The sequence below is a fragment of the Eurytemora carolleeae genome, unplaced genomic scaffold, assembly GCF_000591075.1.
Source record: "Eurytemora carolleeae unplaced genomic scaffold, Eaff_2.0 scaffold733, whole genome shotgun sequence".
In the NCBI taxonomy this organism is placed as follows: Eukaryota; Metazoa; Arthropoda; class Copepoda; order Calanoida; family Temoridae; genus Eurytemora; species Eurytemora carolleeae.
In genome coordinates, this window is record NW_019396767.1 from 4737 (window position 1) to 24907 (window position 20171).

At 31.2% G+C, this 20171-nt stretch overlaps 1 protein-coding gene across 1 annotated transcript in view; it reads right to left on the reverse strand.

Moving 5' to 3' along the window:
* Positions 1–668: 668 nt before the first annotated feature.
* The window catches only part of LOC111708432 (pumilio homolog 2), a 27331-nt gene continuing 7828 nt past the window's right edge, over positions 669–20171 (reverse strand). Inside the window, exons 5-11 of the mRNA XM_023481811.1 lie at positions 17505–17512; positions 13292–13402; positions 4869–4991; positions 4487–4612; positions 3019–3093; positions 1749–1872; positions 669–727 (exon numbers count right to left, since the gene is read on the reverse strand). Of these exons, the coding sequence (XP_023337579.1) occupies positions 669–727; positions 1749–1872; positions 3019–3093; positions 4487–4612; positions 4869–4991; positions 13292–13402; positions 17505–17512 (626 nt within the window). The remainder of the gene's footprint in view (positions 728–1748; positions 1873–3018; positions 3094–4486; positions 4613–4868; positions 4992–13291; positions 13403–17504; positions 17513–20171) is intronic.

Here is a 20171-nt window from a genome sequence, read left to right on the forward strand (position 1 = left end):
CCCCCCCCTTACAGAAATATGTTAAAAGTTAACGAGAAGTGTATTTATATATTTTGTTAATTTCACATTTTCTGTTTACATTATATCATTAGAAATAATACTGCATGTGGTTTACAATTTTACAATATTTGTTCAACAACAAAATAAGAGATTTAAGAAAATCTTTAATTTTTGAAACAAATAATAGCTGAACACTTGATCCAAACTCTAAATTCATAGTTGATATCTTTGCAATCTGATGGTGTAAACCTTTCAGTTTAATGTTTTAAACTATTTGATCTAGCAGAATCAATAGTTTGAAATATCAAAGGTTCAGTTACTTCATGATCTACATTAGCTCCATAAAAAGGTCGGTTTGTCTCCAATCATTTTTCTCAAAATTTAGTTTATTAATTAAAAACTTTGCATTTATGAAAATATATAGATGAGTCAAAATTTTCAATCCCTATCCCACCCCCTATGAGAGGTGTACCTATGGGAAATAAAACTGCGTAAAGGAAAACTTTTCTTGTCTATCAATTTTACATTTTTTATTGTTGAGAAAATCTCTGGAGCTCAATTTGAGGTAGATTTTACCTTTATAATTTACAGTGTATAGGATAATATTTATTCTTTTTACAGTGTTACTATTAACTAGGTTAAATGGTTTATTTCTTGGAAATATTTTTCTAATCTCGCCCAAATATTCTTTCCATAGGATTGCTTCTCCATGGAGGACTTATGCTGCCTAAACAATATCATCATCATCATCATCATCATCATCATCATCATCATCATCATCATCATCATCATCATCATCATCATCATCATCATCATCATCATCATCATCATCATCATCATCATCATCATCATCATCATCATCATCATCATCATCATCATCATCATCATCATCATCATCATCATCATCATCATCATCATCATCATCATCATCATCATCATCATCATCATCATCATCATCATCATCATCATCATCATCATCATCATCATCATCATCATCATCATCATCATCATCATCATCATCATCATCATCATCATCATCATCATCATCATCATCATCATCATCATCATCATCATCATCATCATCATCATCATCATCATCATCATCATCATCATCATCATCATCATCATCATCATCATCATCATCATCATCATCATCATCATCATCATCATCATCATCATCATCATCATCATCATCATCATCATCATCATCATCATCATCATCATCATCATCATCATCATCATCATCATCATCATCATCATCATCATCATCATCATCATCATCATCATCATCATCATCATCATCATCATCATCATCATCATCATCATCATCATCATCATCATCATCATCATCATCATCATCATCATCATCNATGTTACCCTCTGTTCCAACCCTTACGCTGAGTATCCTCCCTTTTCTTTATACTCCCTCACCTCCTCCTTACCTTTTACCTGATTTATTATCATTCTTATGTTTTAAATGTACAATGTACATTGTTTTTATCTGCAATTCTCATTCGTTTATAGTAGGCCAACCAATTAAAACAACCTAGGCGGGTCCAAACTACATACTTTTGATTTCAAGTTTTTATTTTTACCAAGCTCTCAAGCAGCATGGATAAACATGGAAACAAAGATAAGCTGTAAATTAACAGCTTCTCTTTGTTTACTTGTTAAAAATCAAAACTTAAACAGAAAATTCGTCTTCATTGTATTGATATGAACGCCGACCAGTGTATTTTTAAAATGACCTGAATTGACCATCTCCGTAATAAAGAGGGCTCGGTTGATTTCTCCTGTTCGCTCCACACACTTCTCCAGCACGTTACTTGCGTACTTGTGCTGGGACAGCTCTACCACGTGACCGCAGATACTCTACATATACAGATTATACAGATAGAACCAGATACTCTACATATACAGATTATACAGATAGAACCAGATACTCTACATATACAGATTATACAGATAGAGCCAGATACCGTTGTTAAACCATTTTCACAATTTGTGTGTACATTAACTGAACTGAATTGCTTACAATTAAAAGAAATATATATATTTATGATAATTAACATTATCTTCAGACCTTTAATTATCCTCCACCAAAATTATGCCTACAGGAAGCCATGATAAGAATAATCTATAGAAATTAGTATTGAGTAAATTTTGCTAAACAATTATAGATAAGCAATGTGATTGTGCAAATCTGATTAAATACCCGCTTTAATTATTTTAATAACCAAATATTTCTGTAAATAAATGGATTTGGTTGTAACTAAAGTTGCAAATTATTAAAAAAAAACTTTTTACATTCTTAATTTTTGTTATAGGAATATATCTATTATATATATATATATCGTCGAAAACTTCAAAGCACAAAATCTTTAATTTTAAAATGTTTATTTTGTCTGTTTTAGGTAAGAAAAAAATAAAAAGTTTTTAGGTTATATACGCATATCTATATATATATCTTCCTTTTCGAATGTGTAAAATCATCCTATAAACTACAGCTGTAAAAACAATTTGCCCAAATAAAAACACACACAAAAAAATAGATAAAATTTTCACAATTTATCAACAATTCCAAAATGTTAAGTTACCCCCAAGCCAAGAAAAAATGTTTAAAACTCGATGAAATTCGACACTTTTGCATATTTTTACTTCTTTGTTTTTTCCCTTGCCTTGACTCATTTAATGTTATTGGAACGTTACTTCACGGTTCTACAACATTTGACATTTTCCTCACTTTTAGAATTCAGTGTAATATGATATTTACTCTACATAAACACACATCATAGAATACAATATTTATCTTTTCATCCGTTTATTTCATCCATAATTGAGCCTTTATATTCTTATACATTTGCATTGCCACAAACTCAATTTTTAAACCCTATATCTTTAGAATTTTGTTCTGAAACATACCTATAGCATGAAACATAAACCTGATTAGATAACTAGCCTATAGTTTGAGGGTGAATTATAAATATTTATCAAGTCTTGGGATTGGAATAAAAATACCTGAGCAATCTTCTCTGTTTCTTCCTTGCTTCCATGATCCAAAATATGCTGTACTATATAGTTACCGTACTGGTCCTGTAAACAAACTATCTTTATATCCCAGCTCAATAATATTATATCCCAGTTCAATGAAATTATAATCCCAGCGTAATAATTATATCACGGCTCGATAAAATTTTTATCCCGGCTCGATAAAATTTTTATCCTGGCTCAATAATATTATATCCTGGCTCAATAATAGCTTGTCACGCCTCAATCCTTTAACAAACAAAGTTCAACATTACTTCCCCCCTTTTTCACTTTTTCCAACACAGCCCGTGGTATAATCCCAACTATCTCTTGTGATCCCCAACATCTAATTCTTTGATCCCAACTGACAACTCTTTGATCCCAACTAGAAACTCTTTGATCCTGAATTTCCCCTCTTTCATTCCAACTGTCTACTAAATGATCCCAACTGGTTACTCTTTGATCCCAACCGGTTAGTCTTTGATCCCAACCGGTTACTCTATGATCCCAACTGGTTACTTTTTGATCTCAATTGGTTACTCTTTAAACCCCCACTAAACACTCTTTGATCCCAACCTTCAAAATTATTTTTTCAAATTGCCATTTTTTCATCCCAACTGTCTACTCAATAATCCCAACTGTCTACTTAATGATCCCAACAGTCTACTCAATGATCCCAACTGTCTACTCAATGATCCCATCTGTCTCTCAATAACCCCAACAGTTTACTTAATGATCCCAATTGTCTACTCAATGATCCCAACTGTCTATTCAATGATCCCAACTGTATACTCAATGACCCAAACTGTCTACTCAATGATGCCAACTGTCTACTCAATGATCCCAACTGTCTATTCAATGATCTCAACTGTATACAAAATGATCCCAACTGTCTACTCAATGATGCCAACTGACTGCTTAATGATCTCAACTGGCCAATCTTTGATCCTGCGCAGCCACTCTGTAATCCAAATTGACCACTTTTTATCCCAAATGATAACTCTTTAATCTGAATTATCCACTCGATGATCCCAATTGTCTCAAAATGATCCCAATTGACTACTTAATGATCCCAACTAGTCAATTTTTTATCCTACTCAGCCACTCTGTGATCCCAATTGACCACTGTTGATTTCGACTGGTTACTTTATGATACTAAATGACCAACATATATCTAAATTAGTCACTTTATTATCCCTGCAGACCAGGCATACAAAACTGGTCAAATGGGAAGTTACGATTCTAATATTTTAAAGAAATCAGCTGGTTGGATTTAAGTGTCATATGAAACCCCTTTTTCAGAAATATCGAGATACATTGTGTTGCATTTTTCGCGCAGCAGGAGTATACACAACTTGATTTAGTGAGACATATTTCCCCAGAAAAAAGGTCAAAATATGATCCCCAACATTCTCTACCTCAGTTCAAATTACAGTGAGAGTGTTTTTAAAAAGATTACCTGAATTAAACTGTAGATCGCTGGATTTACTTCGTTGAGAATTAGTCGTCTTTGCTGAAGGTTTGCGTTTTCTAGAAATCGTTGAATGACGCGGCAACCGTACGGATCACAGCTGATATCAATTATCTAAATAAACATTTAACAGATTTCAACAGAATTAAAGATTAATTCAACGATTGAAAAAAAACTGCACTTGTTTTTCTATTCATGAATTTGGGACAAGTATTTGCTGTTCTGCAGAACTTCAAGAGTCAAAAATATATATTATAGAGAAAATGGTTTTTGTCCTAAATTTATTTTGATAAAATGAATATTTTAGGGATTTTATAATAGTGATATTTTTTTGGATGTTTAGTAAATATTAGTTTAACTCTGATCCTACCTTTCCCGTGGATTTTGTAATGATATTTTCTAGAACTGATTCCTCAACCTTTTCTACGCATTTCTGTATCACATGGTTTCCATGCTGCTCCTTCATGCACTCAACTAGCTTATCATCTAGTCTCTGCAGTTAAAAAAAATAAGTATTTTTAAATCATCGGATTTGGTACAGGTAGTGTTGGTAATCGCTTTAGATCAGTTTTTTTCATTTTATGAAAGTGTCTTATGTACTATTTTTTAAAGTATGCTTTTAGTAATCTTTGCAATATATTTATCCTTAACAAAAAAATCCAAAAACTATTATAACAACACGTTCGCTTTCGCATCCTTTTATGGTCGTTTTTTTCAATACATCTTCTGATTTTAGGGCCAAAATTGACAATAGGGTTAAACAGGCAAAAGTTTAAAATAAACAATTTTGAAAACATTTGCTTTGCTTACATTATGCCAAATTTTAACCCTAAAAGAACATATATATGCAAAAATTAACGACAAATGAACTGAAAGCACATCCCTAGGTATGGTCCACAAGGTGTACCAATTTACAGGGCTATTAAATACTGTCTTCAAGATTGTTATTGAATATGGTTTTTCATTTACCAAAAAAAAGCTTTTAACAAAGGAATGAAATTTTTTTTTTTTTAGATGTTCCGAAATAATGTAGCAAGACGAGCTATAACCACAATAATCTAATGTAATTTAAAACAATCACTTAGCCTGAATTAACGGAGTGAAAATGAATTTGTTGTGGATTTAATAAGCAATTTTTTCAATTTATTTGGTATACTGTTTAAGGAGTATCGGAGATGCACATTTCGTATTGTTTGGAAAATATACTAGAAAACTGAAGGTTATTAGATTGTTGCTTCCCCAATTCACAATGGTACCCTGCAACACTTTGACTGGAGTCAAGGATGTGCCCTTAATAATCTACTGAAACGCTTTAAATTGTTAAACCCATTGTTTGCAAGCTGTCGTATATCTAAGAAATGTGACAAAAAAATATACGCTTTCGAATGTTAGAAAATCGCTTTTCACATTAAAAGGACTATTTTTTTCATGGAAAGCTAGTATAATGCATCAGCTGTTTCAAATTTATGCTGTACACAGCAGACACCGGAATTTTTAAGAACATAATCAGTTTTTGTTAAGTTTACACAAGCAGATCTCTGTACTCGATGAATACACAAAGGTTTAAAGGGTGCAGTTGTAAATAGGACATTGTCCTCTTTGCATGGAGGGTTACTTGAAATTAATAATAATAATTTTTTTTCAATTAATTCATTACTCCTCAGTTCTTAACTTAGGTTTTCCAAAAAATATCAGCAAAATAAAACATTCAAGCAGTTGCAAAGAATAATGGATACTAAAACCTGTTTTTGTCTTTTCACATATTTTTAAGTTTCTTTCTATTGATGTGATAGATATGTATTTTTAACAAACTATAGTCTGCCCGTAATATAATTACTCTGCTATATATGTCCCCTCTATTTATCATTAATTCAATTAATAAATATTTCTAAAGAAAACTACATATATTATATGAGGGAAAATATTACTAATTGTTCCTAAAAGAAACTCTGGTTTACATATTTATATTCCTGCAAAATGAATAAAGCAGAGGGACATAAAAGCAATGTTGGGCGTAGCTTTTTTGTGTATACATTTTTCGACGTTGAAACTTTTTTTAACGTCACTCTTTTTAATTTTGGATACATAAAAGAATGATTTCAATCCATAAGGAAAAACAGATCAGTTTTAAATTTCCATTGTATTAACCTAATAAATTAGCTTTTTCCTGCTTGAGTGTAAAATCTAAACAAGAGAAGATACGATGACACAAAGTTGCACTGGTAATTTTGCATTTTGACCTTTTCCTAGATTGGTTTGATCTCTCAAACTAACTATTTAAAGGTAGAATCATTTTTGTCAAAATACAGTCTTTTAATAGAATATTAGTTGATTTGGCAAAGAAAAAAACACCATTATAAATGCATGAAAGAAGACAAAATAAATTCTATACATGTCGTTTCTGAAGCAAGGCATGTAATTCAAGGAAAGTTAATTGGAGTTGCGTATACTCAGCGTACATCTTGAAACCAGTTCTCCCTGGGCGGAATTTGTAAACAAGAATAGATACATCAGTGTTTGTTTATTTTCCGAGGAGGTTAAAAGCATTAAATTTCGATAATTCCCAAAATAGTTTCCTATGACCAGAATATTTCATTAATTTTTTATTTGAAAGATGGATCCCATGTCAGGCTTCGACATCCGTCTTGTGTTTACATTATACCGCCGAGAGACAGTACACTGCAGTACAAAAGATGCGCACACCTCTGAAATAACTTTCCTTGCATTACAACCTTGTTCTGAAGTATCTTTTCTTGTGGTTAATACTCACAGTGATCGATGAGAATTTTGCCAATTTATTAGTTCTAAAATGTACATGTCTATTTAAAAGTTCTAAAATGTACATGTCTATTTAATAGATCTAAAATGTACATGTCTATTTAATAGTTCTAAAATCTACAATGTACATGTCAATTTAATAGTTTTTAAATGTACATGTCTATTGTCTAGGAATTAGGGTTTCCAGTGAACGAAAAATTTGGCGAAATAATGCGAAATTTCGCAAAAATTTTCTTTCGTTTTTCGCAAACTTTTTCGCAAAATTTCACATTTTTTGCGAAAATGAATGAACGATGCGGAATTTCGTAAAGAACACGCTAAATATGCGACAATTTAGCGAAAAATTGCAAACAAGCATGCTTTTTTTCACAAAAAATGCGAAATTTTCGCAAAGATAAATGCGACACTACTAAGTCGACCCAGTCTTGAAAATTGATGCAACTTCTGAAAGCAGTCTGTATGTATGTGAAGCTGTAGTTAATCTAACCGTACCTTGACAATATCAGCTGCTGTTTGAGTTGAGAATATAGAAATCATCTTCTGTACTACTCGGCATCCATATTGGTGAAATGATAACGTCAGAAGATTCTCCAAAACCTAAAATTTGAAATAGTTTTTTATAAAAAAGAAAACTAGTCTTAAAGAGACAATAAGCGTATTTTCGTGTTGCCCTCCATGAAAAGATGACACTGTCCGATTCACAATAGTACCCATAACCAGCTTTGTCTGATCCAGCATGAATTAGATATCAATGTTTATAATTTTGAAAATGATTATTTTCAATTGTGATGTCTATAGAAAAGTGACTTATGCATTTCTACTTCAAGAAAATATATTGGAAATATTAGAATTAAACACTTTTAAACCTTTTAAAAACGACTATATCTTCCACATTACTTATCAGATAAAGGTTTAAAGGGTACTATTGTGAATCGGGCAATGTATTTTTTTGCGTGGAGGGTTACTTCAAATTACGTTTTTTTTGTATTTGTTTCAAATTCGTTCGGTCATCGTTTGTTAAAGACCCATAATTCGTTAGTTTTTTTTCAGTTGTTTAGTAAACATTTATTTAAATTCGTTCATTTTTCATTTATTTTGTTCGTTTTTTAACTGAACGATCGTTCCATTAAATCGTTTATTCAGTGAGTTCGTCTGTTAAGTAAAATCGATTGTTCCACAAAATCGCTAGATCAGAAAAAAACTATTGTTTTTTTAGTTCGTTCCAAAAAAAATTCAGTAAAACAACAATAGTTTTTTTCAACAGTCTATTCGAAAAAATCGTTCATTAAGTAAAAAACAAGAGTTTTCGAAAATTTGGCCAAAAACGATCACTAAAATAGAAACAATCGGCAACTTTTTTAAACTTTATATCTTTTTTCTCGTTCGTTTTGAAAAATAGGTGTGTCTTCGTTCGTTTGGATAAAATATACTTTTTCATTTGCTTTAAAGCGATTTTAAAAAATGGAAGATATCCCCAACACCTCGTAGTGTTTAATGATACTAACTGTATTACAAGCTTATTTTTAATTTATTTTTACAGCCACTTTGTTTCACCCCCTTCCCTCTCTCCTCCCCCCTTTCCTTGGGGAATATAGTATACAATACACTTTATTATCCGTATACAAATAGATTTACTGTAGAATAATAATTATTTGATTATCTTCTTTATATTATATTCAGATTCATCCATCAAAGAATAATACCTATCAACCAACAAACATATTATCTGACTTTAGCTTTTGCTTTAACCACGTACGCAAGTGGTTACGAAAAGTTAAAAGGAACTGTACTAATAAAGTTCTACTAATAAAGGATACCAGTAAACCTCTTAAACTGTACAATTCCTAAAATTCCGAATATTTTATGTAAAACGCTGTTTTCCAAATTTTGAATGAAAATCTTTATTTTCTGTCAGACATGTACTTGAAATTACATCTCTTTAAGACATTGACTTGAAATTACGTCCCTTTAAGACATGTACTTGAAATTACGTCCCTTTAAGACATGGACTTGAAATTACGTTCCTTAAAGACATGGACTTGAAATTACGTCCCTTTAAGACATGGAATTGAAATTACGCCCCTTTAAGACATGGAATTGAAATTACGTCCCTTTAAGACATGGAATTAAAATTACGTCCCTTTAAGACATGGAATTGAAATTACGTCCCTTTAAGCGGGTTGAAAATGTCCATGTCAATACTAAACAGAAAAAAATGTTTAAGTTTCTAAGAACTAAGTTTTACTTGCTGATGTTTTTATCAACGAATTTCAGAATACAGCTGGCCGATTTGTTTATCTTTGATCATACATGATGATAGAGAAGTTGATCAATTTAAACAGTTTTATCATAAATATAGATATTTTGTAATATTAATGCAGGGTTTCATTTCAAAACAAATATATAACTCTGATTTTCTAATGCCTATATAATTGCAACTCAAAGCGTGAATTCTGTTATATCTACTTATCTAAGCTTGAATTATTAAAGATATACACCACCAGGTTGCCAAGATATTGGGATTAGAAAAATTGAGTCTGTGTCAAAGACTCAATTCCTTTCAAACGAACTTACAAATACAGTGAAAACCAGAACTCTCTGGAAGAAGAAGTCGTCTTTTAGACTCAATTTATGACTTTGAATAGTCCAATACACATGGGACTCCGCAATTGTGCAGTGTAATCAAATCAATTTCACTTAATACGTGGTTTAAGAACTCACTATTGATGCTTTTTGCTTTGTAACATTATCAAATGTATTTCAGTCTTGCTTTAATGTCGTCTTCCTATTCTACAGTTTTCTGGTTATCATTGTATACAATGTTTAAATCTTAAAACTGTAGAGTAAATGTCGTCTTTTTTATTTTTCTTTCACTTAAGAAAGGATTTTGAAATTGCCAGTTTTTAACTGATACATCTCAAAATATTGTTCCTCGCACTTTTTTCTTTAAAAGTTAAATCTCAAAGAGGATCAGAATGTTTTCCGGATCTCACTGTAAAAAAGGATTTTTTTCAAATTCCTTTTTTGCATGGTGAAAATTGCAGAATGCATTATAAGTTATAACGCTTCATGAAGGTTATATATTTATACATATTTCTCGGTGTGTTTCTCTAAATATCCAAAGATCGAGTCTCTAATTGATACCAATGATCTCGGTCCATTAAATGTAATTTTGTATTTCTCTAAATAATTCTGTAGAATTACTCGGCTAATTAAAGGGAACGTTACTTCAATAATAGAAAGATATTTTTTGAAGGAATTAGGAAAGTTTTGTCAAGATAAATTTATAGTAAATATACCAAATAAAAGCATCCTACAAAAAGATATTGTAAAAATCAGAAATTTTTAACGAAAATGTGCAAATTGAAATTTTAAGTACAATTGTAGGCGATTAAATCAATATAATGAAAACGACTTTGGATTTCAATTTTGATTCATATCAAGCTTTTGAATAGCATGGATACACAAAAATGGAAACAAAGAGAAGTCTCATTTAAAAAGCTTCTCTTTGATTACTAAATTTGTTATCCGAAGAAAACTTTAAAAAGTCGTCTTCATTACATTGGTATATTCGCCTACCACCGTATTTACCACCAAAGAAAGACAGCATTAATATTTTTTAAAGATTTAATAAAAATTTAGTTTGAAAAGAGTTAGTTATTACTTATATCGAATTATTAAAAAATAGTAGAACCCATTTTTCTTTATATCAAAAACTTTATTTACTATTTGAAAAATCTATTTTCTTTATATAACTTTATCAATATGTATCAAATCATATTTATAGATAATGCCCAAAATTGATAGTTTACTTTTTTAATTTACTGCCTACGATCACTATAGTTTACTTTTTGGGGAAAACAAAATTTTAATAAAATATTTAAAATGCTGAGCTACATTACATTTTTTAACAGTTACAACCAAAATTATGTATGAGTTAAATTTTAATGCCTATAATTTGGAAAATTTATGTTTATTGGGGTTTATCTATTCAAGTGACTTGCGCATTTCTACGGAACAAAATCATTATAGGAATTATTAGTATAAACTATTTAAACGAATACTTTTGACTCCAGAGAAAACGACAATATCTTCCACATTTTTGATCAGAGGTTTCAAATACAACGTTTAGAATCGGACATCGCCACTTTGCATATTGAGGCCTGAGGGTTTCTTAAATTACGCTTACAGTCCCTTTAAAGGGAGTATTTGGAAATAGACGCACGTTTCCAATTGTCCCAGCAACGTTGGTTTTCTGAACTACGGATTTAATATTTTCCTTCCAAAATACTCTATAATCCGTTTTAAATATTTTTGCATCTTGATGGCACTGTGATTATGAAAGTGCCAAAATGTTTAAATGTTGAAAAATCAAAGTTTTATCCTGGAATAATGGAATCAACACAGATAATTAACTTCAATCTATCGTTCAAAATTCAAAATAGGTACAGAATACGCGCAGAATACGTGCAGATTACGCAGAATACGCAGAGAATACGTACAGTAAACAAACAGAATGCGTACAGTAAACGTACAGAATACGTACAGTAAAAGTACAGAATGTGTACAGTAAACGTGCAGAATGCGTACAGTAAACGTACAGAATACGTACAGTAAACGTACAGAATACGGACAGAATACGTACCGTAAACGTACAGTAAACGTACAGAATGCGTACAGTAAACGTACAGAATACGTACTTTTGAAAAATGATTTTTATCAGATTTAGCAAATATTAAGTTTTCTGTCATATTCCCAATGCACGATTCAATATGATGTGTGACACCCTTTATCTGTTATTTTTGTATTTACAAACATTATGCTTGTTTATTGACACAAGTAACTGATTATAAAGTTTTCATCCTTGGGTCGGTGAAACCCTTTGTCCGTAACAAGTATAGTGTATAGGGGGGAAACTTCACAGTGTAAACATCAACTTTTCTGAAAACAAAGTCGGGACCTAATGTTTGTCCGTTTAGGTTTGTATGTTTTCTTCAGTTTTAACTTGGTTGTAAACTGTCAATTATACTTTTAAAAAACTATCTTTGTAATTTCAAGTGACATGACAATATATTTAAAGAAGGGCACCTCTGATCTGCACAACAGTACCCAATTCAAACATTTATAATATAAATAATCTGGAATAAGTCGTTGTTGGCAAGCTTAAAGTGATTAATTCTGACAATTTTCACCATTGATTCTGAAGCAAAAATGCGGAAGGCACTTTAAGGAGAAACCCTTATTGCAAAATAAACAATTTCCAAAGACAACATTATAGAAATTTCATTAACTCTGTTTGTATGACTATGTGATTTATAATACTTTGAAATGCTTTTTAAATGTTTCATATAGTCTTAATTTGTTAAGGTTCCAAAAGAAGGTGTGAGGTACCTTCCCAGAGGGATTTTCCCAAGGGAGACTTCCCAAGAGACAATTTTCCAAGTGGCATTTTCCCAAATGTGAAATTTCCCAAGCGGCAACTTCCCAAATATACATTTAAGGTTAGGTTAGAGGACTGAGCGTTGCGGCTAGGATGGGCTAGGGGGCCGATAGCTGGAAGCCGGAACAGTCTAGGGAGCCCAGCGCTGCGGTTAGGACAGACTTGGGGAGTTGTCGCTTAGGAAATCAAAAATTTGGGAAGTCACCACTCGGAAAAATACCCTTGGGAAGTTTTTTCTTGGGAAAATGCCTTTGTTTAGATTAAAGGGTTAACAGTTTTTTTTAATATTCCTTTTGTTACCAGAGTTTTTTTAAGAAAAAAAATAACGCTAATAGAAACAAGCAGAAATTGAATCTGTTATAAAGCAAAGATTCGAGGAACAGAATTAACAATTAATTTATTAATAATTAAGGTCAAATTAACTATTAAATTAATCTTAACATGGTGAATTAATTAAACAGTATCAAGTTAATCAACAGTATTCAATTCAATTTTATTACATTCACAACAAAAGTTAAAATATTATTGATTTTAAATTTAACTTATTGTTGCAAAAATATTTTTTTCCAGTTTACCTTTGCTTGGATTTCCTGCTTGATTTCATCTGCTCCAAATTCTAGAAGTTTCTGAACAACATAGTTTCCAAATACATCCAACATCAACCCTTTTAGACCACTTTCCACTTCCTAAATATTATTATAGTTTCCGAATATATTCAACATCAACTCCTTTAGACCACTTTCCACTTCCTAAATATTTTCTCCTAAATATTATCATAGTTTCCAAATACATTCAACATCAATCCCTTTAGACCACTTTCCACTTCCTAAATATTTTCATAGTTTCCGAATATATTCAACATAAATCCCTTTAGATCACTTTCCACTTCCTAAATATTTTCATAGTTTCCAAATACATCCAACATCAATCCCTTTAGACCACTTTCCACTTCCTAAATATTTTCATAGTTTCCGAATATATTCAACATCAACCCTTTTAGACCACTTTCCACTTCCTAAATATTATCATAGTTTCCAAATACATCCAACATTAACCTCTTAGACCACTTTCCACTTCCTAAATATTATCATAGTTTCCAAATACATCCAACATCAACCCTTTTAGACCACTTTCCACTTCCTAAATATTATTATAGTTTCCAAATCTATCCATTGTTAATGGGAATCTAAACTTAGTTTGAAATGACCCTCCGAACCATGTAAAGTTGAAGATGCCTGATTCACAACGGTTCCCTTGAAACCTTCATCAGATCAATAATGTGGAAGATATTGTCATTTTCTAGGTTTAAGTAGATTTAAAACTTCTGATGATTCCTATATGTTTTCCATAGAAATGTGCAAGTACTTAATGTACTTTGTGGGGAACCCAAAATTGAAAAAAAAACAGTTGTTCATATTATAAACTTGGATATATAATTTAAACTTGATCAGACAACGCTTCCAAAGATACAATTGTGAATCGGCCATTGCGATCTTTGCATAAAGGGTCACTTGAAATAACGTTTACAGTCCTTTCAAGCTCAATATATTTTTTACTGCCTCATATTTTTTCACTATAAATATTTTTTTAAGTTTTGAACATTAAGAGTTAGAAATTTTGACGCGGGTTCCACTCTAAAACACTGCCCTCCCTCCCTTTTATGTATGTTCTCTTTGCGCAAAAACTTTTTATTTAAAGGGACAGACCGGCTATGTAAGGTAGTTAAACTGAGTATGCAGTGTTGTGGACAAATTCTTTAGGATTCATAGCCATGTATTCATAACACTGCATACTCAGTTCAACTACTTTACATTTGAGGAAAATTTGGACAAATTTTGTTAAAAATTGATTTGAATAATAATAATAAAATATAGGTTTCTATGTTGATTATCAGAAAACTAGCCGTTGAGAAATTGCACATTCCTTTATCAAAATCTGTTTTTTTGGTATGCAACAATTTTCATCGAATCCCGCTGCTCTAAAATCTTTTCAATTGATTTAAATAAGAAAGTTTCCATTGAATCCCACCAGGTTTTCTATGGTTTTACAACTTGCCCGTCCCTTCTTTTTTCTCTTAAAAACATTATGAATATATTTTTAAGAACATTTTCAATTAAAAATTTGAACCTTTCCTCTCACTTAATATTTATTACTAAATGATTTTTTTAGGACTTGTACACAATTTACGGATAAAGTTTGCAACTAAAGGCGCTGGAAAATAATTGTGGCAAGCAACAAGATAAGCTTTGAATTTGCACAGATAAGTTAGCCAGCTACATATCAAGTTATTCTCTATTTTTGAGCAATTGGGAATGGAACTCCTACTTCCCGTTATCTTAGTCCGTACTTCCAATGCCACACTAAACTATGCCAGTGGTGTATGTATGTTAAATAGGAAAATTATAGGCCGGGTACTGTAAAAAGTCTAGCCGCGCCATCAGGTCGACATAGGATAGGGGCGGAGCGGTATTTGCCTCGGCGTTACAAAGGCCGGTGAGGGTCAGTCCGGTTCGAATTCAAATAGACCCTAGTCCACCACTGTAGGTATAAAATGCCCCAGTTTTATAAAATAAAAGTATATAGTGTCAAGTTCTAAGGTAGTGAGATTAATGAAAAAATTTTAACTTTTATTTTCAAACTGTGGTATTGGCGGTAGTGAGATTTCAAAATCCAAAATGAGAATATAAAATTTTACTCTATCAATGGAGATTGAAAGGTTACTGAAGTTTCTTTAATGTTTTTAATTGCAAGCGTTTTTTTACCTTTTAAAAATTTACATGATCCATGTGTGAAAACTTTTTATTTTACTGCTTATAAAGTTTTCTTTAAAAAAAAGATATTTTACCTATGCAGTGGTTTGTTATATCTTGCAGGGAAACTAAAGGACATCTGTTATTCCTAAAAAAAAAAAAACATAAATTTTAATTTTAGGCTATGAGGTTATGTCACAAAATTGCTGGGTTTTAGTGGGACTAAAAATCATGTTTTCTTTTAACAAGATATATACTTTAATGTACTGTCTGTACATTAAGCATTTAAGGTTTATTGATGTCTGAATTGATTTAGAGTACTTATGTTTTGTCAATATCTGTATGTTGTAATTAATACTGCAGAAAACAGTTTATGTAATTTGATATTAAACTAAAGGAGTGAGAAAAAAATTATAATATTCGATATACATATTGTGTTATTTAGATAAAAAAAAATTTGAAAAAAACGTTTAAGGAATGAATTAAGAATAATAGTGGAACTGCAACATAAACACTTTCTGGTCTCATGAAATTCTTTGTAAAAAAATAAAAATAGATTTCAATGCATAAATAAAAATATTTATAGATAGACGGAGTTGGAAATTGATGGAAAGTGATGGAAATAGATAGAAAGTGTTAGAAATGATAGATAGAAGGATTTAGAAATAGATGTCTAAATATACGGAACGAAATATAAATAGATAAAGATATAACTATCTGCCTTTACCTTTCTTCTTAAAAAAAAGAAGGTATATTAAGATAGAATATTGCTGGAAACGGTGTCTCATATATATTATACTAGCTAAAGTGCCCGGCGTTGCCCGTGGAATCTTTTAGTAGGGATAATTTTGTCCAGCCGTTTGGCCAACAATAATAATAATAGTAAATATAATCTACTGATGATAGCTGCCAGGCATGAAACATCTTGTATAGTATAAACCTAAAATATATAAAAATGTTTTAATTAAATTTATTATAATAAAAGAAATTAAATAACAAGTAAATATCAATATTCCTTAAAATATAAAATATTTTTTAAACAATACGCTGAATTATGGCTTTACTGTCGTCTTCTCATTTTCACAGTTGAAATAAAAAATAGAAAAAAGAAGATGAATAGATAGATAGATAAATGTTGAAATGAATTTGGAAGTGAAGTATAGTTAACTGTTGTGTAGTGTATGGTGTGGGGGATGTAAACAGAATTTATAAACACCTCCTCCTCCAGTTAGTTTCCTAAAAAAGCTAGTCTCAAAAGTTTAGATATTAAAAACAAAGCTATTGCAAGTTCACTTCAGTTTAAAATTTCCATGATCCTTGCCGGTACAACACGTACTGTATATGCAGTCCGTTGTACTGTCCAGTCAGACTACCCAGTTCAGAGACGACCCCGCACGTTTAATGCAACAACAGATATTAAAGCGCACATATAGTGTACCATACCCCAACCCTCATCTCCTTTCTCGTGTTTAGTAGTTTAGTAGTTTAGTAGTTTAGTAGTTTAGTAGTTTAGTAGTTTAGTAGTTTAGTAGTTTAGTAGTTTAGTAGTTTAGTAGTTTAGCAGTTTTTTTTCTAGTATTTTTTTCCGAAATTTTTATCCTAAAATAGGAAAAATGGTCAAACGATCCATTAAACTATCGTTACAATGCTATTGTTTTTGCATCGTTATTGGTCCGTTTCTGGCATAAATATTCTGTCAGAGTTAAAATTTGACAAAGTGTAAGAAAAACAAATGTACAGAATTAAAAGTTTTCTTACACTTTGTCAAATTTTGACTCTGAGAGAAAAAATAAGGAATAAACGACCCAAAAACGAACCAAGTAAATGCACATCTCTAGTTATAATTAGACTTGTAGTTTATACATTCATGTCTTTGCTTCTGTCCTAATTTATCTTAATTAATCCTGAAACAGGGTTTCAGGTCTGATTAGGAGTAATCAATGGATGGAACCTAGGATAGGAGGGGCGGGGAGATAGGGGTCGCGTCAGATGTATCTCCCTCCTATTTCATATCTCCTTGGTTTAAAACATGAATTACCTGAACCCCTCGAGAAGCTGAGAACGAGGTTTGGATCCAGGACTGCTCCTAGCTCTATGCAGGGATGGAGCAGCAGATATCTAAAATACCGTTTAACTTTTAAAAAAAAGATGTGACCCCAAAACTTTTGTAAAAACAAAACGATCTATGTTAGGTCCGGGAAAGCTCCGAAGAAATGCAAACTTTACTGATCACCAAATAAACCAATTCTAAACATCAGAATTCTATATTTTAGCAATGAGATAATTTTATCTAAACTAATATGGACAAATTTAGAAATCCTTAAGTTTCCATGAATGGGACTGTACATGGAGTTACATTCAAGATTCACAACGATACTTTGTCTGATTAAAGTTAAGATAGGGTGGGGTTAAATTTTGGAAATGAGTTATTGATTCTAAACTTACGTCCTTTGAATAGATTCATTTTCTTTAAAACAAACCTAATACACCAAAGTGAAAAAGCACATCTGAAACTAGACATAACTACTTATTCTCTGTGAAATAAGTCCTTAATTATAGAATCATTAGATCTCTGAAGCTAGTTCTTTTTTATGTATACAAATTTTTACTTCATGGTCTCAATGCGAATAGCTTAAAATTTATCTAAGATGCGATTTTCCCCCGCCTTTCATAAATTCATAGGGAAAAGCGGTCAGGTATTAAAAAATTCAAACTTCTTAGTTTCTGAATTAAAATTTATTTTTGTTGTTTTTGTCTTATATCTTGTCAGAGCTCTGAAGTTCATGGAGGTATTTCTTTGACATGTCATATTATTTTGATCTTAATGAGTGTTTATTTTTTTTCAATTTTTCTATTTTGCTATTTTTTTATTGGAACATTTTAATTTAAGGCAGAAAACATCTTCATGCGAAAAGCTTTTTCTACTACTGTAGAACATATTTATTTTCTTAACGCAAAATGTTATTTTCTACTGTTGTAGAAATTTTAATTTATTTTTATAAATATATTGTTGTGAAAAGCTTTCCGCGCTGTTGTGGACGTTCCAAATTGTGTATAAATCACGCTTTAGCTAACAAATTGTGTTTAAATCACGCTTTAGCTAACAAATTGTGTTTAAATCACGCTTTAGCTAACAAATTGTGTTTAAATCACGCTTTAGCTAACAAATAGTTTTGAAGAAGAAGAAGAGTTGTCCTCTGGTGCATACAACAGCTATTCACTTCTAATACAAGGTGTCCCACGAAACATGACAGTTGGTGAATAGTTTAGAATTTTTTTTCTCCATTATTTGTCAAGTTGTTTGATACCAAAGATCAATAAAAATATTATATGGGAGTCATGTTATATTAAAATTGATTTCAAAGTAAAATCTTATTAAGCAAAATATTTGTTTAACTAAAAATAACTATTTATGAAATGTCATGTTTTGTGGGATACTCTGTAGAAAGCGTAATGTAAAGTTATATCAGATCATGTAGAAAAATGGATTTATTTTATCATTTACACAGACAACGTTTAAAGTGTAGCGTTGTAATGATCATCCAACTTTTAATTAAAGGGTCGACGCATGAAACTACGTCAACATTGCCTGTAAGATATATCGAGTTTAGAGTAAGAACTAAAAGTTTCCAACTCTAAAAATGAAAATAAAAAGTTAGATATGAATATAAAATAAAGTTTTGTGAAGGATCAGTTTGAATATGTAGATTACAACTGTAAAGAAAGGATCCTTGAGAGGGACAAATGTATTCTTGAGAGTGTGCTCAGGGGCGTATACAGGATTTATTCTGTAGGGGGGGGGGGCTGCACATCAGGTCCCCCCCGTCCACGCCCCCATTATTTATTCAATATTTTAGAATTTTGGCAAATATATAAAATATATATATCTGTATAACCTGCAATATTTCAAACTTTCAAACTATTTTTTCTGGCAGACTTCATAACTTAAAATATCATATGGTCTACGACATCAGATTGCAAAGATATAAGGATTATAAAATTAGAGATTGAGGCGAGTAATCCTTTTGAATTCTTTCACCTAAAAAAGTTCTTAATCTCCCCTTGACTTAAACCTTATTTGATTAAAAATGTAAAAATCTAATTTTACTTGAGATAAAATACTTGAAATGAAGGTGATTAGTTGTAAAAACTAATTAAAGAAACAAGGTTCTTTACTCAAGGGAAACATTAACTTCAAGTGCTACGGAGGAAACCTATCTCCCCTAATTACAAACATGTTCTTTTTATAAAAGAGACTTGAAAATGAGACATTTGTCATCCACAACCGTACCCTGTAAACCTTTGTCCGTTATCCTTGTTTATCTACTTTAACATAATTATTTATTTTTGCTGTTTTCTAATGCAAGAAACGTGTGGATTTATGCTACAGAAATAAGGAAGGAATTAAGAAAAACTACGATGTCTTCCTCAACGTAAATCCAATAATGAGTTTAAAAGTACCATTGTAAATTGCCCATGGTGCTATTTAGATTAACTAGCCTTAGAGGGCGCTTCGCGCCCATCTTTTAAATTAATTGTGAACATGTTCTCTTTGTGTACATCGTAAAACAAAACAAAAATAATTCGCGGATTTTCACAAAAATTTCGTGGATTTTCAAAATTTTCAAAAATTTAATGAAGATCGAATTTTGATGGAGACAAATATTTGAAATTTTGATCATTCATAAACCTTCCCTGGGGTCCC